We start from the raw sequence: 24,717 nt of genomic DNA, 5'->3' as shown, positions 1-24,717 counted from the left end.
GCTTATATTTGCTGAAGTTTAGAAGAATGAGAGGGGATCTCTTTGAACCTTATACAGGTCTAACAGGACTAGACAGACTAGATGCAGGAAGGATGTTCCCTTTGGCGGGGGAGTCCAGTACCATGGTGTAAGGTGTAAGCCATACAGGATAGAGATGAGGAGGAATTTCTTCACCCAGAGAGTGGTGAACCTGTGGAATGCTCTATCACAGAAGGCAGTGGAGGCCAATTCATTAAATATACTCAGGAAGAAGTTAGATATATTTCTTAAGGCTAAAGGGATCAAGGGATATGTGGAGAAAGCAGAGACAGGCTACTGAATTTGGATGATCAGCCATGTTCTCATTAAATGGCGGAGCAGGCTCGAGGGGCCGAATGGTCTACTCATGCTCCGCCATCTTCTATGTTTCTATGTTGTGTTAGGCTCACCGCCAGTAACGTTAGTGTAGGTTCACTACCAGTAATTTTAGAGTAGTATTACCACCAGTAATGGTAGTGTAGAGTCATCACCGGTAATGGTAGAGAGGACTCATCACCAGTAATGTTAGAGTAGGGTCACCACCAGTAATGTTAGATTAGGGTTACCTCCAGTAATGTTAGAGAAGGGTCACCACTAGTAATTTTAGAGTAAAATCACCAGTAGTAATGCTAAAGTTGGGTCACCACCAGTAATGTTAGATTACGGTCACCTCCATTAATGTTAGAGTAGGGTCACCACCAATAATGTTAGAGCAGGGTCATCACCAGTAATGTTAGAGTTGGGTCACCCCCAGTAATGTTGGTGTAGTGTCACCACCAGTAATGTTAGAGTAGGGTCATCACCAGAATTTTAGAGTAGGGTCACCCCCAGTAATGTTGTTGTAGTGTCACCGCCAGTAGTGTTAGAGTAGGGTCACCACCAGTAATGATAGTATAGGGTCACTGCCAGTAATTTTAGAGTAGAATCACCACCAGTAATGCTAAAGTAGGGTCACTACCAGTAATGCTTGAGTAGGTTCATCACTAGTAATGCTAGAGAGGTGTCATCACCAGTAATGTTACAATAGAGTCGCCAGCAGTAATGTTAGAGTAGAATCACCACCAGTAATGTTATAGTAGAGTCACCATCAGCAATGTTACAGCAGGGTCACCACCAGTAATGTTAGTATAGAATCACCACCAGTAATGTTAGATCAGAGTCATCACAAGCAATGATGACGTGAGTCATCACCAACAATGTTGGAAGTGATTCATCGATTAAAGAGGAGTCATCTCTAGTTATCATTACTGTAAAGAACAAATTTACATTATGCAATGGATAAGTGAAGTATTCTCTAAATGAATATGAGACCCCAAGTGCCTACCACAGAGTCCAGAAGTTCTCACGAAGGTTCATCGACCTGAAACGTTAAATCTGTTTTTCTCCACAGATGCTGCCTGACCTGCTGATTATTTCCAGCATTTTCTGTTTTTTTCTCAGATTTCCAGCATCCGCAGTATTTTGCTTTTTTCCATGAGTTTTGTTCCATTCAGTGTTCAGGGACCATGCGCAGGGCACATTCCCTCTGGGATTACTATCCTTACAATTTCCCCATTGGCGTCCCGGCGCACTGAAGTGGAAAATCTCCCCTTGTTTGTTAAGTGACTGTAACTAACGCCACTCATTGTGCAACCTGTTTTCTCGCCGGGCACAGATTGCTCTATAAAAGGGGATCATTTACTTATCACAGATACACTCAGTCGGAATCGTAAAGCTGGACACAATTTGCACATATGTCTAAAATAAATGGAGCGGCCAACAATTCTGCAGATAAAGAGATTTTACTACCCTATTCTCGCAGCCTTTGGTGCTCCCGGTATGTCACTGTATTCTGTTGTTTAATAGCTGTTGACTATCTCTGTGTTGATGTAAAATATTCCGAGAATGTCCTCATTGCAGAGTCATTGATCCACCGGGATCATTCGGTGAATATCAGGGGGAATACAACTAGTCATCGCGGCTGCTGAGGCGCTGTTCTGGTAGGTAGATTATCGGCACCAGACACCGTTTACTGACGGAGGGCGAGGATGAATCTCCAGCCCCTCCAACAGTAAATAGATCATTAAAGAATGTGTTGCTTAGTGTCCATGGTAATCATTATCTGTATACCGTTGTTCTTTATCTATTTAAGTTGATAATTGCTCGGACTGCAGACACCTCCTCCCATCAGAGGTCTGTGAAAGATATTTGGAGCAATAGTTGCCGCTCAGGGAGCTGCTCACCTCCCCTCGGCTGCAACGAACCTTTGCGGCTCCACCAGCTCCCGCTCTGTTACCGAGCAGCTCTCTCCAGGCCATTAGAAATAGAAAAAGCGCAGAGTTTCCACCTACATCGAATGTTTGTGTCTCAGCTGAATGTAATATTTGAATTCACATCTTTCCCGTAATTGTGTTAAAAATATATTGAATAGAGCTGACATCTGATGCCACTCCCGAGATATCCTCACCAATTAAACCGATGAGATTAAATGTAAAATTCCAGCGATTGCTCCCTGGGCCCGCTGTAGTTATTCATCAAATTGGCTCGGTGCATCACATGGTCCCAGCCTCATGCCGGGATGGTTCCAGGGCTCCACACTGCAATGAAATATGTGTTTGGATGTATCTAAGTGAATCCGCTACTTAATTCTCTCTGAATATGAACAGGTTATAGAACCATCCAAGGTTGCCCTTTAAGAGACTTTAATCTGCAATTGAACTGTCCTGATGAGGTACCGCGGTTTGACCTGGATACCACACATTTCAATTGTGAATGGAGCCTCAATTATTATGCTCGCACAGAACTGTCAAAAGTATGAATGGGGATCACATTTAAAAACACGTTAAAACATTAAATGCATTTTTTAACATATTTAAAATTAATTAAAATGACATTAATTAAATATTTTATACAAAAATGTATTTTTTGAGAAAAAAATTAAAAGTTTTTATGGGGCTAAAATAAACTTACCTTTTTGAACAGCATTTTTAATTTAGAAATCAGTTGTCAAATTTAAAGTTTCTACTTTTTATAGCTCTTAAGCGGGTAACTGCAGGCCTTATACTTGCTTTTACCAGGTGTAATAATTTGACAGTCATTCAGTGGGCGGTAGTTGTGCAAAAAGTGCAACTCTCTACCTGCAGATGCACTTTTGATGGACATGGGAATGATCTGTCAAGAGAAGTATTGACAAATCGCAAGTGCCGGTTTTCAGCACATGCCTGAAACCAGCAATTGCGCATACACACCTGGTCTGCACGCATAGGGGTCACAAAATCCAGCCCATTGGTTCATCTCCCTACAGTAGGCCAGATTTCCCGAACCCACGAGTGTGTACGAGGTTTGAATGAGGAGGAATTTCTTCACCCAGAGAGTGGTGAACCTGTGGAATTCTCTACCACAGAAGGCAGTAGAGGCCAATACATTAAATATATTGAAGAAGGAGTTGGATATATTTCTTAATGCTAAAGAGATCAAGGGGTATGGGGAGAAAGCAGGGACCGGGTACTGAACTTGGATGATCAGCCATGATCTCATTCAATGGCCGATCAGGCTCGAGGGGCTGAATAGCCTACTCCTGCTCCTATCTTCTATGTTTCTATGTTTATACGCATCCATCGGGGCCACGCAAGCGCTGGGTTTAGGCATGCAAAGCGCATGCTCTTACACCCGGCACTTGCAATCAGTCAAGAATCCTCTTGACAGATCATCCACCTGTCCGGAAGAAGGGCCTCCGCAGGCAGAAAGTTTTGCTTTCTGCACAACTCCCGCCCGCTGAAAACCCTTTAAAACTATTATGCCTGGTAAAAGCATGCGTAAGGACTGCTTTTAACAGCATATGAGTCTTAAGAAATAAAAAATGTTTCTTTTCACTGATATATAATTTAAAAATACTTTTAAATAAGGTAAGTTAATGTTTAGCCCCGTAACAAATTTTAATTTTTTTCCCCAAAAATTAAATTTTTATTTTAAATATTAATTTAATGTTATTTTCATTAATTTTAAATATGTGATTATAAAATATATATATAAAGTTTTAGTGTGTTTTTTAAGTGATCCCCATTCATACGTTTGACAGATATGTCCGTACAGACCTGTCAAAATTGTGAAGGGAGATCCCCTTTGATTGGTTCCAAATGACCCATGTGATCACAGGGACGCTTGCTACCCCATGGGCCCCTGGGATACCTGGGCCTTTGCGCATTTCGTAGTGGAGAGGCCCAAGATCGGAAGCCTCGGGACCTACAGTGCCAGCAATTAAATTCGTATATTTTTTCGATCGGAGGCCTCCGTCCGCAGGAAGCAACCGATCGGGAATTCAGGCCCAATACGTTATAATATTTAGCTGAGTGTCCCCATTACTTACCCTTGTCCCTCTTTCTTACAGCGAACTTATTGACAATGGTGATTCTCTCCAATGGAAAATGCGGCCTTTCCAAATGTATCTCTGTCTACATGGGGGCCATGGCAACAGCAGATCTACTGGTCATGATCTTCAATGTAATCCTATATCACATTTTGAGTAAACACTTCCCATATTCATTTCTGTCCTACACTGTCGTTTGTAAGTTCATGATATATATGTGTAGTGTCAGCCTATATATGTCGGTGTGGTTTACAGTCTCCTTCACATTTGACCGATTTGTAGCTATATGTTGTCAGAAGTTTAAAACAAAGTATTGCACAGTGAGAACTGCGGCTGTGGTTATAACAACGCTGTCTTTCCTAGTTTATTTAGAGAACATCCCCTTTTGGTTTGCCTATGAACACAAACAAATAATCAACAATGCTCCCTGGGGTTTCCTTCCCAATGCGGCCTTTTTTTCATCGCCTGCAGGTGTGGCCTACTCCCAGTTAGAAAATATTTTAATTACATATCTTCCTTTTGCTTTGATATTACTGTTTAATTGTTTGACAGTCAGACGTATTTTAGTAGCCAGTAGAGCCCGCAGGGAACTCCGGGGTCACAGCAGTGAAAATCAGAGCGATCCAGAGATGGAGAACCGAAGGAAATCTATCATTTTACTGTTCATTGTATCGGGCAGTTTTATATTGTTGTGGCTGACATCTGCCGTGAGTTCTGTAGTTAACAACCTGGCCGTGCATCACCGACTCGATTATACAGCTCCTGCATACATCGCCACTGAAACCGGATATATGCTCATGTATTTGAGTTCCTGTACAAACACGTGTATTTATGCAGCTGCACAAACTAAATTCAGAGAAGAGCTGAAGAAGGTGGTGAAATATCCTTGGACATTTATTCTGATACTGGTTAAAAAAACGAATAATCAAACTAAAGCTTCCTGTCCAAACTAGAGTTAAATTACAGCCCGTGTTCCATTTCAGAATGACCGTCTTTCTCTTAGGAGGAAATAGGATTGTTGTTGTGAAAATAAGCATTAATTAGAAACCATTTCTCCCATTTTTTGCCTTTTGTTTGTGTTCTGCTGCTTTCCCCGGGTGAACATAATAGTTTCCCGCTTAAAACAGCGCAATTCACGATCAAAATTCACAGAGAACTGTCTTGATTGAGCGTCAGCGGTGGTGTAGCTGTTAAAAGCTCGTCCTAATAATTTGCCCATGACTGCACAAACCACTCTGGGTCCACGTGTATTGTGTATCAGGGAAACAGTCCGTGACTGCACAACCCACTCTGGGTCCACGTGTATTGTGTATCAGTGAAACAGTCCGTGACTGCACAACCCACTCTGGGTCCAGGTGTATTGTGTATCAGTGAAACAGATTTATTAGCATTAAGCATCCAGTACAGGGAAAGTAATACTTCACAAGACGATAGTCACCATCTGTTTGTTGAACCCCAGCGTTCCTCACGAGTGACTGTGGTGCGGTCTCTTTATGGTCTTGCTATGTTCTGTTGACTGAAGTTTCTCATCCTCTGGTTTCACGCTGCTTTCAGTTTTCAATAGCTGTTGCTTTATGCCTTTATATTCCTTCAAAATACGTACAATTTGCAGCTGCTTGGGCTATCTCACCATTCTGACCTTCACAAGTACAGTCTATGATTCCCTCCCTTTTTCTGCTGTGAGCCTTTCTCTGCGAACTTTTACATCTTTTGCTTTTCCCATAGCCCATTATCTATGTTTTCTCCTTCACTGTCTTTTTGTTCTTAACATAACAGAAAATCTACACTATCTCAGCACTATTCTCGCCGATAACATAATATTGGGTTAATTTTATCATCATGCTTTGGTCTCAGCCATTCGCCTTTTTATACAGGCTTTTTAGGTTTTTAACATAGAATTTCACATATTATAGTTATTTAATAATGGTTATAGAATCTTAATAATGTTTACTTATTCTTAGAGGTAAACCAGTGTCCTACAGATCTCTACCTTGAGGGCCAGGCATTTTGCCGACCCCACAAAAGTAAAATCATAGATATGGGTTTATTCCCCCACATTTCTGTAACTCTAAGATATTCTGGGCTGAGATCCTATTTAAACGCGATCGGGTTTCGTGCATTAGGTGTTTCAGGTAGCAGGTATAAAATAGTAAGCATATCATTATTACAAGTTGGGTGATGACCAGTACATGGGAAATTATCCTAGTCCAAGGAGGAATTTCTATGTCCCTATGTTGTATTATTAGTCCTAACAATTGTTGACACCCTACCTTGTGGCATTTATGTTTAACTGGGTAAAACTTAATCAAACTTCTGATGTTACATAGCTCAAAGTCTAACTACATCGGTTACATATATCAAATACAAAATCATTACAAGCTGGACAACTACCAGAGCGTGTGAAATAATACGAGCCTAAGGGTGTGCTGATGTATTAAGCCAAATATCCCACCAGTGTGAATCGTTTTTACTTATGCTGTCAATTTCAAAATCTGCTCTCGAGTTGTCTTGCTCCAATACATTTAAATGGTTTAGGGAGGCATTCAGTCGCGTCATGAGCTCACTGATGCCCTCGGACAACAGGGGAATGTAGTATCCGAATTGTGCCACATAATTCCGCAGCTCATACCAAGGGGCTGTGGTGGAAAGTGTGGGCAGCTTAAAGTTCCTCGGAGTCCACATCACGCAAGACCTCTCCTGGTCCCTCAATACCTCCTCTTTGGTGAAGAAGGCCCAGCAGCGCCTATATTTCCTAAGGAGGCTGAGGGATGCAACCTGTCACCCCGGATCCTCTCTAACTTTTACCGCTGCACAATAGAGAGCATCCTGACGAACTGTATCACAGTGTGGTATAGCAGTTGTACCTTCTATGACCAGAAAGCCCTGCAGCGGGTAGTCAAAGCTGCCCAACGCATTACCAGCAGCCGGCTACCGACCATTGAGAACATCTACTAGAATCGCTGTCTACGGAGGTCACTGACCATCATCAAAGACCCTACCCACCCCAGCCACAGTCTGTTCACCCCCATGCCATCTGGGAGACGCTACAGATGCATTCGCACCCACACGACCAGATTTAGGAACAGCTTCTTTCCCAGGGCTGTCATCCTACTGAACTCTGCTAATAAACCCTAAAGCCTGCACATCTGTCAATGCATTTATTATGTTTATGTTTATGTTACAAGCCAAATGTATGTTAAATGTCTTAATCAAAACGTACACTCTCGGGAGCCGCAAGCTTAAATTTCGTTGTACTGCACTTGTGCACTAACAATGACAATACAGTTGATTATTATTATTATTATGTATCTCATTTACTGTCAGTTTCACTTGAGCATAGGTTTTGATATTAAGTAAAACGTGTTGGTTGATGGGACAGGTCCTGATAGACCCGTAAAGCAAGGTAGTTGCGGTAGTAGTGACATAGGAGGCACCACCATAACCATCTCATAATGGATTCGTACTGGTTTTTCCCATGCTCTGTTACCTACAAAACACAATTATTACATTCACAGTTAAATTCAGTCTTACAATCATCTCAAGTGACATTACAGCTTAATATCTAATTAACGTATCATGCACATAAATGACTCTCCAGATGTCTCTTTTACTCGTATCCATCTTGTGGATAATTTTTACTAAACATGATTTCTCCTTGGCCCTCAATTGTCCCAATCCAGATTCCAAATAACTCTCCACTTCAATTTCAATTTCAATCCCTCTAACATGTACCAGTGTGTTTAACTCTATTGTGATTGTTTCATTAATTAGATAATTTCTCGATGGAATATGTGCCAATGCTTTAAAAGTTGTCTCGCTCTCCTGAGCAACATTAACCATTTCATGTCTTGCTGTTGTCAAGTAACTGAACATGTCTGTGACATGTTCTTCAGTGCAAAATCACCATGCATTTCTGGATGGTAATTTCTTCATATAACAAACCACATTTGCACACTCATCGGTATCTCAATATGTTGCCACATGTGCCATCCGATACAAGCATTTCTCGGGCTTTCAGGAGATCTATTTAAAAGATTGTCTGGAGGTCTTTGTTCATCTTCCTCTATAGGGTCCCGATGTCTTGCTAGAGGCCGGACTATCAAATTTAGTTTACTTGAAAGGTTCATTATAGATGGGGACACACATGTTTCCAAGAGAAAGTTACCAATTTACTATTCTTAACGACACATTCCTAACTTTCACTAGAAAGTTTGGAAAATTCCCAATTGGTGGTGTAGTTCTCCTGTTTCAAACTTACACCCTCAATCAGTTCCCTTTAGTTACGTTCCATATCTCATTCATGAGCCCTGGAGGAACTTTACTGTGGAGTACAGTATTTCACATAGAAAACATAGATCAAACGTTCTCACTTGGTCCAAGTTAATTTGTCATTTCAAACTTATCCCAAAATCCAAACAGCAGTATTGTTGGACTGACAGGTTTTGTCAATGTTCAATTTCATTTCTATCAATTTTTCTTATCAATTCCAATTTCAGAAAGAAGTGATTTCCAGGCTAGGTGGCTTACATGGTGTTTTAACATTAGCGACACAAGTGCTCCAATTAGTTTACAAGGTAACTTCCATATAACAAAAGAAAGAAGAGAATTGCTGCCCTGCTTAAGAGGCCAAGGGGTTAATTTATCAAATCATAATTTTTCTTCTGTTACTGTGGGGAAATCTTAATTTAAATTAAGAAACTTAAATTTAATAATGTCCAATATCTTTAAATTTCATTCAGCAATACTAAAGTTGTTGCTTAGTGAACTTAAACAGCTGTCAGTGGAAAGGGTTAACTCCTATGCAGGTTTTTAAGAAGGTGGAGCAAAACATTGTCAGGCGCATGCAATTGCGTCACTTCACGTAAATTTGGAAATATTTTCCCGCTCGAAAAATACTTTAACTAAACACAAACAGAACAGATAAAACGAAACAAAATAGCACATGCATGCAGAAAACAGTAAAATACGTCATATTTCTTATTGTCCTATCTTCAGATGCCTTTCCAAAATACTGTTAAAACATTGAATATAACTGGGGAAAATTCGTTATTCACATTTAAACGAATCAAAACAAGCTGCTTTGGAAAATTTCACCATAGCAACCACAACTCAAAGGTGAAATCTTAGATCGAAACTTAATCTTTTGTTAAACTAACTTTGTGTTGTTCTTCTCAGTTGTTACACACCAGCTAAAATTAAATTGTAGTTCAAAGTTGTTTTTTCATTTCTCGGTGCACAATCTCATTCGCACATTCTTAAAACTTCCAAAATCCAAGAAAAGTCAGAAGTTTAAATGCTTTTAACACGGAGAAGTGGGTGGAGCTTTAAAGACAGACTTTCAGACAAAAGGAATACTGTAACATCTTAAACATTTTATAGTCAGGAAAACTTTCACACTTTAACACACACTTTCACACAAGCTGAAATTCCTGCATTTTATTAAGGTTCCTTAACTCAGCAAGCTTGTGTTTTATTTGTCTCGGCACAGACGTTAATAACTTCCATGTCGGTAAAATTTTAGGTTTCTCTCCCTTATTTTTCCTTTTTTTAAATCGGCGTCTCAGCAATTTAGTGTTTACTTGCGTTCTAGTTAGGACACTAACTGGTTTCTCAATGTATGCGGAACCGTCCAACGGGGTATTTTCCATGTCACTGCGGACATAGGCTACGGAGGCTGCCACTGGTTGTTGTTGTCCTGCTTGTGCCTGTTCAGCGACCACAGCTGGTGCTGGTGGCGTGTCAGGAATCAGTTGTGGGTTGGTCAGAACATTAACTGGGGCTTTAAAGTATGCAGGCTCGTCCACTGAGGTTTATAAACTGGTGTTAGGAGCATAGGCAGGGGGCCTCTCAACCAAGTCGCTGGTAGCATACGAAACAGGGGCCTCTCAGGAAGCGGAAACCAAGGGAGAATATAGCTCTCACGTAGCCCCTCGCATTGTTTATCATAACTCGCGGGGAGGGGGGCGGTATACTCCTGTGACTGCCGCGATTGGTGTATAGTGATGTTGCATTGTCAGTGGCCGGTCTCTAATTGGGACTACTGAAGAGCCTCTCTTAGTGTTCCTCGTGAATCATTTAATAACCTGGTAAGACGGTCATTGTCTTTTCTTAAGAAGGCTACCTGACACCTAGCCTCCTCAAGGTTTTGCATTGCAGCACCGGCGTGAACTGCATTAATACTCTGTTGCTGTATTATTGCTGCCAAAGCACCGACCTGGCCCTGAAGAACCTCAACTTTATTCTGAAGAGCTTCATTCTTACATTTAAATTTATCCTGATTATCTTCCATCTCTAGGAAGGTCTCTCTATATTGCTCTACACAATACACTGCCGCATAAGCCGTAGCTTGTCTTCCAATGAACGCAGCAACGTCCTCAAAAGAATACTCTCTCACACTTTATTAGACATCTCACTACAAACGTCTGTAACTGTGTCTCCTCGCACTTCGTCATTAAATTCGCTATATAGTCTACAAGAAAATTGTCACTCGACATTATGCTGTACGTTAAGAGACACTATCTGTTACATAACCTAACTTTCCACAAGAACTTTTGTTGATAAGACGAAGAATCCAAGCAAAAATACAAGTGCCTGCCTTATGCACAATAGACCTGGTTACAGTTAATAGTCACTAGCCCCAAGTTTGGCGCCAATTTGTAGCCTTTTAAAACTCATCATAATAATTTGCCCGTGACTGCACAATCCACTCTGTGTCCAGGTGTATTGTGTATAAGTAAAATAGGTTTATTAAGCATTTAACATCCAGTACAGTGAAAGTAATACTTAACAAGACGATAGTCTCAATCTGTTCACTGTAACCCGGTGTTCCTTCCAAGTGACTTGCGCGGTCTCTTTATTCTCTTACTGTGTTCTGTTGACTGAAGCTTCACATCCTCTGGTTTCGTGCTGCTTTCAGTGTTCAATAGCTGTTGCTTTGTTCCATTTCCCCCTTCATAATACATAGCAATTTGCAGCAGCTTGGGCTATCTCACCATTCTGACGTTCAAAAGTACGGTCTGTGTTTCCCTCACTTTTTCTGCTGTGAGCCTTTCTCTGTGAACTTTTACAACTTTTGCCTTTCCCATAGCCCATTATCTATGTTTTGTCCTCCACTGCCTTTTTGTTTGTAACATAACAGAAAATCTACACGCCTCAGCACTATTCTCGCAGTTAACATTGGCTTAATTTTACCATCATGCTTTGGTCTCAGCCATTCGTCATTTTATACAGGCTTTTTAGGTTTTTAATATAGAATTTCACATTTTATAGTTATTAAATAATGGTTATAAGATCTTAATAAACTTTACTAAATCTTTCAGGTACACCTCTATCCTAGATTGGAGTAGAACATGTGTGTGCTAGCGTTAACTGCCTCACACCGCAGGTATTTGAATGAGATGCCCCAATTTAATTGATAGATAAAGTTTCCTTTAGTGTAGAAACAATGTGTTGCAATGGTAGTTATTTGTAATTCTGTAATCTTGGTGTGAATGTTGCAGGCGCTGGTATCCCAATCAGACTCCGCCCCCATTGTCTATTGCACCAATAGAACGGGACTTGTCTCCTGATCAGTAACTAATGATGGAGACAGTAGGGACTTGACTCGTCAATGTGACTTTAGACATCTTTTTTCACTGATATTTACTGAAAACCTCAACTGGTCATTACTATGCTGTAATGCTATAACAGGGGAACATATTATTGGCCCAGCCAGTCTTTGACGGCCTTTACACTCCACCCGATCAAATAGTTCCAATCACGTTACCCGCCCTGTCTCAGCATCTCTTCCACATATTTATATTCAACCATCTAGCGAATTTAAGCATCAACATTGGCAGTGTCAGCTGCGGCTCAGTGGGTCGCACACTCGCCTCTGATTCAGAAGTCTCTGGGTTTAAGTCATTCTCCAAGAACACAATCAATCTATGTTGACACTCCAGCGGAGAGCTGCTTTGTCGCAGGTGCAATCTTTCGGATGAGACGTTAATCCGAGGCCCCGTTTGCTCCCTCGGGTGGCTTTCCCGCAAAACAACAGTGACTACTTCAAATAGCACTTCATTACCTGCAAATCGCTTTGATACATTCGGTGTTCGTGAAAGGCGCTACATAAATAGAAACATAGGAACATAGAAGATAGGAGCAGGAGTCGGCCATTTGGCCCTTCGAGCCTGCTCCGCCATTCAATGAGATCATGGCTGATCATCCAAATTCAGTACCCTGTCCCTGCCTTCTCCCCATATCCCTTGATCCCTTTAGCCTTAAGAAATATATCCAACTCTTTCTTGAATATATTTAATGAATTGGCCTCCACCGCCCTCTGTGGCAGAGAATTCCACAGGTTCACCACTCTCTGGGTGAAGAAATTCCTCCTCATTTCGGTCCTAAATGGCTTACCCCTTATCCTTAGACTATGACTCTTGGTTCTGGACTCCCCGGCCATCAGAAACATCCTTCCTGCATCTAGTCTGTCCAGGCCTGACAGAATTTTATAGGTTTCGATGAGATCCCCTCTCAATCTTCTAAACTCCAGTGAGTATAAGCCCAATCGACACAATCTCTCCTCATACGTCATTCCTGCCGTCCCAGGTATCAGCCTGGTGAATTTTCGCTGCATTCCTTCCATGGCAAGAACGTCCTTCCTCAGGTAAGGCGACCAAAACTGTACACAGTACTCAAGGTGCGGTCTCACCAAGGCCCTGTACAACTGTAGCAAGACATCCTTGTTCCTGTACTCGAACCCTCTTGCTATGAAGGCCAACATACCATTTGCCTTCTTATCCGCCTGCTGCACCTGCATGCTTATCTTCAGCGACTGGTGCACAAGAACACCCACGTCTCTTGCACTTCCCCTTCTCCCAGTCTATTGCCATTCAAATAATAATCCGCCTTCCTGTTTTTGCCACCAAAGTGGATAATCTCACATTTATCCACATTATAGTGCATTTGTCATTTTTCTGCCCAATCACCCAACCTGTCCAAATCGTACTGGAGTTTCATGACATCCTCCTGACAGCTTACCCTCCAACCCAACTTTGTGTCGTCTGCAAATTTGGAGATATTACATCCAATTCCCTCGTCCAGATCATTAATATATATTGTGAACAGCTGGGGTCCTAGAACCGATCCTTGCGGTATTCCACTAGTCACTGCCTGCCACTTGGAAAATGACCCGTTTATTCCAACTCTTTGCTTTCTGTCCGCCAACCAGTTCTCTATCCAAGTCAATACCTTGCCCCCAATCCCATGTGCCTTAGTTTTGCACGCTAATCTCTTATGTGGGACCTTATCGAAAGCCTTCTGAAAGTCCAAGTACACCACATCCACTGGTTCTCCCTTATCTATTTTACCAGTTACATCCTCAAAAAATTCCAGTAGATTAGTCAAGCATGATTTACCTTTTGTAAATGATGTAATTGTAAAAATGTTGATTTTAATATCCCTTGCAAGTTTCGTTTCATAATCTCTTTTTGTAGCTCTTACTATCTGCTTTGCTGTTCTTTGTATCTTCACATTCACCAGGACCTGTGCTTTTATTTTAGTTTGCTGTCTCTTACCTCTTTAGATCCCTTGCCCCGCATGTGTATAGACTGATTCTGCATCATGTTAAATTATTTTTTAAGATGACCCACTGAGCCTCTGCCTTTTACCCATTAACAGATTTGTGCAGTTTACTGTGGAGAGTCTCGGTCTCATTCCGTTCATGTCGGCCTCATCTAAACTGAGAATTATAGTCGCTGTTTTGCATGTCTCCGTTCAAACACTACGTTAAACCCGATCATGTTTTGATTGCAATTGGATAAATGATCACACTCCGTTAGACTGTCAAATTATCTGTCTCATAACTCATTAATAAATCTAATATGGCCTTCCACTTTTTGGTTCTGGAACATATTGTTGTAGAAAATTATCCCAGACACACTCAAGAAATTCACTACTTTTCTGACAGCGGCAGTCTTCTTTTTCTAATCTATATAAATGTTGAAATCCCCCATTAAAAACACTCTGCCTTTGCTCTACACGTGCTTATCTTTGCATTTATACAATATAGCACGTCACCGCTGCTACCAGGAGGATGATACACAAGTCCCACTACAGTTTTAAATCCATTCCTATGTCTTAATTCTTCCCATAAAGTCCCAGTGTCTGCTGACCTCTCGTTAAGTCATCTCTATTCATTGATATGATTTCATCCTTAATCAGTAAGTCTACCACACCTCCTCTACTATTTTCCCTGTCTTTGCTGTAGAGCTTATAACCAAGTATATTTTAGTTTCTAGTCCTAACCATCTTGCAGCCATGTCATAACCTCCATGATTAATTTGAACTTGCAGTTCATTCAATTAATTGCTTATATTCGGTGCATTTGTATAATGATCACTTTTTTGCGCCACCCTCCCTAACCTTTCCTTCAGCTCGAATGTTATATTCACATGTTTCTTACATCTGTCTCCTGGTTTAATCAAGTTATATATTTTAGATTTCCCCTTTATAATGTACAATTTCTGACTTTTCTATACTCTCTTCCCTTTCCTTTGTTTTTTTATAACTATTATTGGTGCCACATTTTCGACTTGAGCCCTCCCCTATTTGCTAATTTAAAGTCGTTCACAGCCCTATTATCATTTCCACTACCCCTTTTATCTCCAGACTGGATGAAAATGATCTCACCACTTCCTGTGCTGAGGATCTCGTTTCCGCTCTCAGTGCAAACTGCTCACTGACGGATATGACCCTGAGTAATAATAAACAGGGAGATTCAGGACTGAAACTATTGTCTGCGACTCTGAGGAACCCGGACTATAAACTGCAGGAACTGCAGTAAGTACCAGACTGTGTGAGATTGTGTTTATAATAACTGGATGTCTGACACTGAACATTATTATTAGTATGAATAATAGTGTTAGTAATAAACACTGGCATTTATCCTGAATTATATTGTATCTCTGTCTCTGATCTCCAGGCTGCGTGATGTCAGTCTCACAGATTCATGTGGCAAGGATCTCATCTCCGGTCTTAGTATAACATGTTCACTGACAGAGCTGAACCTGTGTAATAATAAACTGGCAGATTCAGGAGTGAAAAAACTGTCTGCGGCTCTCAGGAACACTGACTGTGAAAAAGAAAATCTCTGTAAATTACCCGCCTGTGAGAGATTGGCCTAGAAATTCATTGGGTAGTGCCAGCGATAAGTGGGGCGCGAAGCAGCTAGCGCCCGGGCGCAGTGTGATCTGCGCCTCTCGCGAACTTCAGTGAACATTTAGTGGTGGCTCAAAACCGCAACAACTGCTCAGCTGCGCGTGCTGATCCTGATGTCATTTCATGTTGCAACACCCTTGGTGTGCCCCAAACCGGAACTTCAGTGGCGCCCCCCTTCTTTCTGCCTGGCGCTCCCAGCGACTGGTTGAGTGGAACGGTTCCCCATCGCTGTGGGGCTGGGGGGGGGGCGCTATTTAAAAGGGGCTCTTTCTGCATTCTTTGCGTAGCCATTTTGGACCACTCCTTCTGTGTGAGAGAGAGAGACAAAGGGAGAGAGCTTTCTGCTTTGACTGAGCGCTCGCATAGGAAATTCTGGCTTCAGGCCAGAGCTTTGCAGTTGGATTTATTTTTCAGTGCCATAGCCTTGAGTGGCCACATGTAATGGTGTCTGCAATGGGTGGAAACGTTACGCTTCTCCATTGCATTGAGAGGACTCAGAGACCCAGAGAGAGATTGCCAATCATGGTCAGATGGAGGAGGGCCAACAGGCGTCGGCACAGGAGGCCTTTCACTCCCAGAGTACACCGCCAGCACTTCTCCTACCTCAACATGTCTGAGGAGCAGTGCATTTGGAGGCTTCGATTCAGAAGGGTGGTGGTAACTGAGATCTGCCACCTACTTCAGAGAGATCTGCAGCCTCAGCTGAGGAGCAGGACGTCTCTGTCGGTGGCAGTGAAGGTGACAGTGGCTCTGACCTTCTATGCCACTGGCTCCTTCCAATCCGCTACTGGGGACATTGCCAATGCCTTCCAGTTGACGGTGCATTGCTGCATCCGCCAGGTCATGAATGCCCTCTTCAAAATGAGACGTCAGTACATTTCCTTCCCCATGACCCTGGACAAGCAGCAGGAGTGTGCAATGGGATTTGCAAGAAAAGCGGGCTTCTCCATGGTCCAGGGCACCATTGACTGCATGCATGTGGCTTTGCGGGCGCCTCTAGAGAATGCCGAGGATTACCGTATCCGGGAGAGGTTCCATTCGTTGAACGTGCAGTTGGTGTGTGACCACAGGCAGCTGATATTAGCTGTCAATGCCCACTTTCCAAGCAGCAGCCGCGACGCCTTCATCCTGTGCCAGACTTCTGTGGCAGACATTTTTGAAGCCCCGGCTCACCCAGGAGGCTGGCTTCTCGGGGACAAGGGCTATCCTTTGTGCACCTGGCTGATGACCCTACTCCGTGCACCCAGCACCCCTGCTGAAGAGCCATCAAGCGACTAGGTACATCATTGAGCACACAATCGGCATGCTAAAGCAATGGTTCTGCTGTCTGGTCCATTCCGGGGAAGCCCTTCAGCACTTGCCTGAGCGAGTCTCCCATTTCGTTGTAGTGTGCTGCATGCTGCACAACCTGGCTATCCTCAGAACTCAGCCACTGCCAGGTGACAGTGGAGGATCACCAGAGGAGGAGGAGGAGCAGCAAGATGGGAGGGAGGCACAATGTGCAAGGGCCGTCCGTCGGCGGCTTTTTGCAAGTCGGTTCTAGGCCCCCTCTCAGGGAATGGCTTGTCCCATTGACAGAACATGAATGGACCCGCTCTGCAAACCCTCAGCCGGTCAAGGCAACAGATAGTTCAAAGTGCAAACATGCACAATCTGAATGAAGACAATTATTTATTTAACAAACTCTGTGCCCCTCCCGCATGACAAACAAATACAGAGAACCCCCCAAAAAACAGTCAGACACATAACTGGCTTTCACAACCTGGAGACAATGAACAAAAGAGTTCAACAAAAATGACCATGATCCTCGGCCTTCACAAAAAAAACACAACATTTCGCCATGCCTCCTACTTTTTGGCCTGCAAGGGTGATCTGCCTCACTTGAGAGATTGGCCCCTTCCCGCTCTGCAGCTCCTCCGCAATGGTACCCCAGTGGCTGCAGCAAGGCTGGGGGAAGGCTGCTGAGGGTCAGATAGTGATTTGGCAGATGCCCTTTGGGGATGGCCTGGACCATATCTGGGCCTGGAGGGCCCGGCTGCTGAATGCTCAAACTCTGCTTGGGCGGCAGCAGTCTGTCCTGCGGTTGGTGGCAGCTGCAGTGGAGGAGTGACAGTGTTGGCAGCAGGAATGCTGCCAACCTGACAGAGCACAGGCACTTCCTGGTCGGCCGAAACACTGGCAGTCGCACGGGGCAGCACTAAAGCGTGCGCAGCAATCTGCTGAAGCACAGACTGCTGGGCTGATGCAGTGCAGCGAGGGCCCCGGCGAATCATGGCTGGTCCAGCGAGGGTGGCAGCAGTTAGTGCTCGTGTGGCCCTGATCTGTGTCTGCATCAGACCAGCCAATGACTGCATGGCTCGATTAAGCACTTGGCTGGATGCCGCCTGTGCTGCACTTAAGTCCTGCAGACTCCTTGCCTGTGCTGCACTGAAGTCCTGCAGACTCCTTGCCTGTGCTGCCCCGAAGTCCTGCAGTCTATTTGCCTGTGCTGCCCCAAATTCCTGTACACTCCTTGCCAGTGACTCTATGGAGTCAGGCATCCTTGCCACTGCAGCCATGAGCTCAGTGTGCCTGCGCTCAGCCTGGGCGCCCATTTCACCAAGGGGCCGCACCTCCTCTGTGCTCACTGTAGCAGGGCTGGAGGCAACACTCTCCCTCCGGGGAGAAGGCTGCCGAGCTTCCCTACACCCCCCCGCGTTGCTGCAGCCCGCTGGGCCCCGGAGTTTCACCCTGCTCAGACCCTTACCACCTGCTCCCCTCCAGGGAAGACGTGTCCCCATCATGGCCATGGACAGCCTCGGCTGAGGGTGGCACTCATATACCGGCTTCCTCTTCCTCCTCCTTGCCTTCTGATTCACTCAAATTGGCAGATTGAGGGCTCACCTCCTCAACTGGTGAATCAGCATCTGAAAGCAGGGAGGTACAAGAGTTGCTTTAGAGTGAGGACAGGGCAGCAACGAGGGAGGCATAAGTGCTGCAATTCACTGCATTAGTTCGATAGTGGCAAAGGATGCTGGTGTGACGCACAAGTGGAAAGAGAGAGGTCAAAAAGGTCATGACCTTACCATCGCTGTCCAGAACAGGGTCGGCATTTCCAGTGGCGAAGGGGGCAATCAGCCGGCCTGTCATTATCCTTTCCACTCGCTGCTCCAGATCGCTGAGGTCTTTAAGTTCAGGACGGCCTCCCCTGGTCCGATGCTGCTGCCTCCTGTTGTGGGCCAGCCTGCCCTGCAAGAGAAAGGACGGGCTCTGAATACAGTGTGAAGCCCTGATCTTGGGTGCACTGCCTCCCATGGTGGAATAGCCCTGACGGTGTGAAGCCCTGATCATGGGTGCACTGCATCCCATGGTGGAATAGCCCTGACAGTCTGAAGCCCTGATCTTCGGTGCACTGCCTCCCATGGTGGAATAGCCCTGACAATGTGTAAAGTGGTGAATGTGCATGTGAGTTTCATGAGAGGCCCATACGTGTTGGCTGAGGGCTGGGCATTGGGGCTTTCAGGACCCTTTGGCCATGAAGTGAGGTGCACATGCAGGGATGAAGAGGATACTGGAAAGGGTACTCACCCTGACAATCTGAGTGAGGTCATTGAACTTCTTCCTGCATTGCATCGGTGTCCTAGGTACCATGCTGTTTGAGGTCACTCTGTGTGCCACCTCCCTCCAAGCTTTTCTATATTCGTTGGGCAGCGGCCTCCTGCAACTGTCAGGAAAGAGGATAGGTCGCCTGCGCTCCACTGCGATAACCAGAACCTTCAGGGCCCCCTCACTGAAGTGCTGCGCTCCCTCCCTCACCCTCTCCATATTTGTAGGCGTAGCAATGTTGCAGCAGGTCTGTCCAGGCCTAGAATCAGGGCTCTAATGTGCAGGGCGTGGCTGCAAGCCAAGTCGACCCTCCCCCTGGAAGAGGTGACCGGCGCTAGCGTGTCTGCCTGCAATCACTAACTGGCCGCACCTGCGCTGCGCCCGCCCTCGGTGGTCATGCCTCGGTTCGCCGGCTTAGCGCCTTAGGATAGTCATGCACCGCCTGCTTTAGCGCAGCAACAACCTCTTGGAGTGATGCTACTCATTTTCGCTGAGGGTGGTGCTAACTTGCGCCTGGTGCTAAATTTAGCGCACGCCCAACTGCAGCACCCCAAACGTGGCGATACTGAATTTCTAGGCCATTGTTTTTTAAGTACTTGGAGTATTTCACTGTATATTATAATTATTATCAGTAATAGTGTTATTAATCAGTACTGCATATCATTTTTAATATATGTTATAGTGCTATTAATAATCATTTTACATTATTATTAATATCAGTAACAGTGTTATTAATAAAGCACTCTGATTCACGCTGATTTCTCTCCCCTTTCTCTTTTCTTTCTCTCGTTGTCATTCTCTCATCCCTAGTCTGGCTGGTGTCGGTCTCACAGATTCTTGTTTTGGAAATCTATCCGTCGCTCTCAGTAAAAATCGGTCAGTGACGGTTCTGGGCCTGGATACTAACAAACTGGTGGATTCAGGAGTGAAACTATTGTCTGCGGCTCTGAGGAACCCAGACTGTAAAATACAGAAACTGGAGTAAGTAGCAGACTGTGTGAGATTGTGTTTATAAAAATGGATGTCTAGCGCTACTTTATTATTAGTATCAGTAATGATGTTATTAATAAATACTGCACATTATTCCTTTCATGGACAGTTTTCATTTTTAAGTCTAATACTTATATTAATAATAACGTAGAGTTTGTATTAACATCAGTGTGATTATTAATAAGCCGTTAATATCTTTAAATGTAAACTGTATAAGAGTAATACTTATTAATAAACACCGTATGTAATATGTATTATCTCTCTTTTATTTATATTTCTCTCCTTATTTCTCAATGATCCCTAGGCTGTATGGTAATGGTCTCTCAGCTGTTTGTAGCAAGGATCTCGCCTACACTCTCAATACAAACCGGTCACTGACGGAGCTGGACCTTGGTCTTAATAAAGTGCGAGATTCAGGAGTGAAACTACTGCCTGCGGCTCTGTGGATGACGGACTGTAAAATTCAGAGACTGCGGTAAGTACCATACTAATAATAATAAACTGGGTGCAGGGATTGAGAGACATGGGGGTGTATGTACTTTGAAGAGGGCAGGACAATCCGACAAAGCTGTAACCAAGATCAGCACAAACAGGTAATCTGGTCACTATTAGGTTGCTGTTTATGGGAGTTTGCTGTTCACAATATGGCTGCCGTGTTTCCTACATTACAACAGTGGAGGCATTTCAGATGTACTGCAGTATCTGTCAAGCACTTCGGGGTTTCTGGTCCGGCCTTCCTTTCTCTCTTTCTTTCTTTTTCTCTTTCTTTATTTTATTTTTAATTTATTTTTTCTTTTCTCTTCTTCCTTCTTTAATTCTTACTCTCTTTTTTCTTTTCTTTATCTTCCTTCTTTCTTCCTTTCTTTCTTTTCTTTCTTTCCTTCTCTTTTCAATAATAGTTATTAATAAACATCGCACATTGACATTAATCAGTAATAATGTTATTAATAAACACTGGGGATTTACTCTGATTCCTGTTAATTCTCTCTCTGATCCCCAGGTTCGATGATGTTGGTCTCGCAGATTCTTGTGTCGAAGATCTCGCCTCCACTCTCAGTGTAAACCGGCCGTGAAGGTTCTGAAGCTGGAGTTAAACTCCTTCACTGACTGATCTGTCCCCACTCTCTGCCGCCTCATCCTGACCTGCAGGAGTCTGGAGCGGATCGTGCACGTGTTTGTGTTAATGTTTAAAGTAATAAATAAAATATGAATGGGATTCAGTCACTATCGATAATATTTTTCGTAATTATTATTGAAATTTGAACCCCAGTCTCCCTGTTAATTACACTGTTGTTCAATCTGTTAATTTCCTGTTTAATCTTTAATCTGTTTCAGGCTGTGGATGAATTGGTTTAGTTCAACTGGAGAGAAACTGATGGAATTGCTGCAGGGAACAAGACGCAGGCTGAGTGTGGAAGTGTGAACCTTTCAATTAATGACCATTACTGGTTTCATTATATGACCATTTTGGACCGATTTCCTTCAGTCCACTTTAAGCGACCATGCTCCGCGTTTAAATCCTATCGAAATAACAACAGAAAATGCTGGAAAAACTCAGCAGGCCAGGCAACATCCGTGGAGAGAAAAACGAGTCGACGTTTCGGGTCTAATCCTTTTACAAAACTGGAAAGGAAATGAAATAGATCGAAAGGCAAGGCTGGTGGAGAACAAAAGAAGTGACGAGACATGAAGAGGTATTCAAAACGAGACGAGATGGTGATAGGACTAGTGGAGACCAGAGACGGATTTAGATTAGTTGTGAAATGCTCTGGCAGAATGAGAGACAGCTGCCATGTTGGAGAGAAAAAAAGAGAAAAAAATGGGGGGGTGAAGGGCCAAAACAAAGATGTGGATAAAAGATAAGCAAAAATGGAATGGGGGCCGAGGTTATGATCTGAAATTGTTGAACACGATGTTGAGTCTGGAAGGCTGTAAAGTGCCTAATCAGAAGATGAGGTGCTGTTCCTCGAGTTTACGTTGAGCTTCCATGGAACAATGCAAGAGCCCGAGTACAGTGAGGTCTGAGTGGGAACGGGGCAGTGCATTAAAGTGACAGGCGACCGGAAGCTCGGGGTCCCCCTTACGGACTGAACGGAGGTGTTCCGCAAAGCGGTCACACAATGTGCGTTTGGTCTCCCCAATGTAGAGGAGACCACATCATGAGTAGCGAATACAGTATACTAGATTGCAAGAAGTACAAGTAAATCGCTGTTTCACCTGGGAGGGGAGATTGGTGCCCTGGACAGTGGGAAGGTGGAGGCTTAAAGGCAGGTGTTGCATTTCCTGCACTTGCACGGCAAGGTGCCAGGTGAAGGGGAAGGGGTGCTGGGCATGATAGAGGAGTGGACTAGGCTGACCCTACAGAATGCTGAAAGGGGAGGGGAGGGGAAGTTGCGTTTGGTGGTGAGATCACTTTGGAGGTGGCTGAAATGTCAGAGGATGATCTGTTGAAGGTGAAGACTGGTGGGGTGAAAGGTGAGGACATGGGGAACCCTATCGTGGTTCCAGATGGGAGGGGCAGGGGTGAGGGCAGAAGTGCGGGAGATAGAACGGACACCGTCGAGGGCTGTGTCAACCACAGTAGAGGGGAATCCTCGGTTGAGGAAAAAGGAAGCACTGGTGTAGAAGGTGGCATCATCGGAGCAGATGTGGGAGATCCTTCCCAAGATCCACAAACAGGACTGCCCTGGTAGACCCATCATTTCAGCCTGTTCTTGCCCCACCGAACTTATCTCTTCCTATCTCGACTCTATCTTTTCTCCCCTTGTCCAGTCTCTTCCCATCTACATCTGCAGCACTTCGGACGCCCTCTGCCACTTTAACAGTTACCAGTTTCCTGGCCCCAACCGCCTCCTTTTCACCATGGACGTACAATCTCTCTACACATCCATCGCCCACCAGGATGGCCTGAAGGCGCTCTGCTTCTTCCTTGAACAGAGGCCCGACCAGCCCCATCCACCATCACCCTCCTCCACCTGGCCGAACTTGTTCTCAATTTGAACAACTTCTCCTTTAACTCCACTCATTTCCTCCAAATCAAAGGTGTTGCTATGGGTAACCGCATGGGTCCTAGCTATGCCTGCCTTTTTGTGGGATATGTTGAACACTCTTTGTTCCAGTCCTAATCGGGTTCCCTCCCTCACCTCTTCTTCTGGTACATTGATGACTGTATCGGTGCCGTTTCCTGCTCTCGCCCTGAACTAGAAATTTTCATTCACTTTGCCTCCAATTTCCACCATTCCCTCACCTTCACATGGTCCATCTCCGACTCTTCCCTTCCCTTCCTCGACTTCTCCGACTCCATCACTGGGGAGAGGTTATTGACCAACATTCACTACAAGCCCACTGATGCCCACAGCTACCTGGACTATACTTCCTCCCACCCCGCCTCCTGTAAGGACTCTATTCCATTCTCCCAGTTTCTCCATCTCCACTGCATCTGCTCCAACAATGCCACCTTCCACACCAGTGCTTCCGACATGTCTACCTTTTTCCGCAACCGATAATTCCCCTCTACTCTGGTTGACACAGCCCTCGACCGTGTCCATTCTATCTCCCGCACTTCTGCCCTCACACCAGCCCCTCCCTCATGGAACCACGATAGGGTTCCCCTTGTCCTCACCTTTCACCCCACCAGCCTTTACATACAATGGATCATCCTCCGCCATTTCTGCCACCTCCAAAGTGATCCCACCACCAAACACATCTTCCCCTCCCCTCCCATTTCAGCATTCCGTAGGGACTGCTCCCTCCAAGAAACCCTGCCTGTCACTTTAATTCACCGCCCCATTCCCACTCAGACCTCACTATACTCGGGCTCTTACATTGTTCCACGGAAGCTCCACGTAAACTCAAGTAACAGCAGCTCATCTTTCGATTAGGCACTTTATAGCCTTCCGGACTCAACATCGAGTTCAACAATTTCAGATCATTACCTCGGCCCCCAATCCATTTTTGCTTGTATTATATCCACATCTTTGTTATGACCCTTCCCCCCTTTTTTTTTAAATTTCTCTCCCACATGGCAGCTGTCTCTCATTCTGCCAGAACATTTCACACCTAATCTAGAGCCGTCTTTTGTCTCCATTAGTCCTATCACCATCTCGTCTCGTTTTGAATACCTCTTACTGTCTCGTCACTTCTTTTGTTCTCTCCCAGCCCTGCCTCTCGATCTATTTCATTTCCTTTCCAGTTCTGAAAAAGGGCTAGACCCGAAACGTCGACTCGATTTTCTCTCCACGGATGTTGCATGGCCTGCTGAGTTTTTCCAGCATTTTCTGCTGTTATTTCGGATTTCCAGCATCTGCAATATTTTGTTATCGTTTAAATCCTATCGGCCCCTTTGAGAGTTTCCAGCTCGAGCTGAGTGAGCGTCATCTCCCATTGTGAGGTCAGAGGCCCAGCCACAGGGTCATGAGTCTCAGCCGCCCGGCTCCCCAGTGCTGCTTCTGCAGGATATTCGGGGCTGAATGTTCCCCAATGGGGCACTGGGGAAATTCACAGACAGGACGGGCCCAGGGTGTGGCTCAGTCTGGTCTGCAGTGGGACACTGACAATCGCACTCAGTATTCCTGGGTTTGGGG

At 44.5% G+C, this 24,717-nt stretch overlaps 2 protein-coding genes across 2 annotated transcripts; both read left to right on the top strand.

Moving 5' to 3' along the window:
* The first annotated feature begins 4,389 nt into the window (after nt 1–4,389).
* On the top strand, nt 4,390–5,316 carry LOC147092601 (uncharacterized). Its single transcript, XM_085975648.1, has one exon. It carries the CDS (start codon nt 4,399–4,401, stop codon nt 5,314–5,316), a length of 918 nt encoding a protein of 305 aa, XP_085831774.1. The 5' UTR covers nt 4,390–4,398.
* A 9,773-nt stretch (nt 5,317–15,089) lies between these two features.
* Nucleotides 15,090–21,207, top strand: LOC147092600 (NACHT, LRR and PYD domains-containing protein 12-like). The gene is made up of 4 exons (XM_085975647.1): nt 15,090–15,181; nt 15,324–15,508; nt 20,462–20,609; nt 21,135–21,207. The coding sequence occupies exons 1-4, from the start codon at nt 15,090–15,092 to the stop codon at nt 21,205–21,207; spliced, it is 498 nt and encodes a 165-aa protein (XP_085831773.1).
* Nucleotides 21,208–24,717: the final 3,510 nt, after the last annotated feature.

Source organism: Somniosus microcephalus, unplaced genomic scaffold (genome assembly GCF_052327205.1).
Source record: "Somniosus microcephalus isolate GS21.2 unplaced genomic scaffold, FLI_Smic_1.0 unresolved_chr2, whole genome shotgun sequence".
NCBI lineage: Eukaryota > Metazoa > Chordata > Chondrichthyes > Squaliformes > Somniosidae > Somniosus > Somniosus microcephalus.
Note: the sequence above shows the minus strand (reverse complement) of the source record. Positions and strands in the feature narration are given on the sequence as shown.

Excerpts from the sequence above, each read along its gene's own strand:
- LOC147092600 (XM_085975647.1), top strand. The coding sequence starts at position 15,090 with ATGACCCTGAGTAATAATAAACAGGGAGATTCAGGACTGAAACTATTG. Across the intron at positions 15,182-15,323 it reads TATAAACTGCAGGAACTGCA|GCTGCGTGATGTCAGTCTCA; the intron begins GTAAGTACCAGA and ends TCTGATCTCCAG. Across the intron at positions 15,509-20,461 it reads TCTCTGTAAATTACCCGCCT|CTGTTTGTAGCAAGGATCTC; the intron begins GTGAGAGATTGG and ends ATGGTCTCTCAG.
- LOC147092601 (XM_085975648.1), top strand. The coding sequence starts at position 4,399 with ATGGTGATTCTCTCCAATGGAAAATGCGGCCTTTCCAAATGTATCTCT.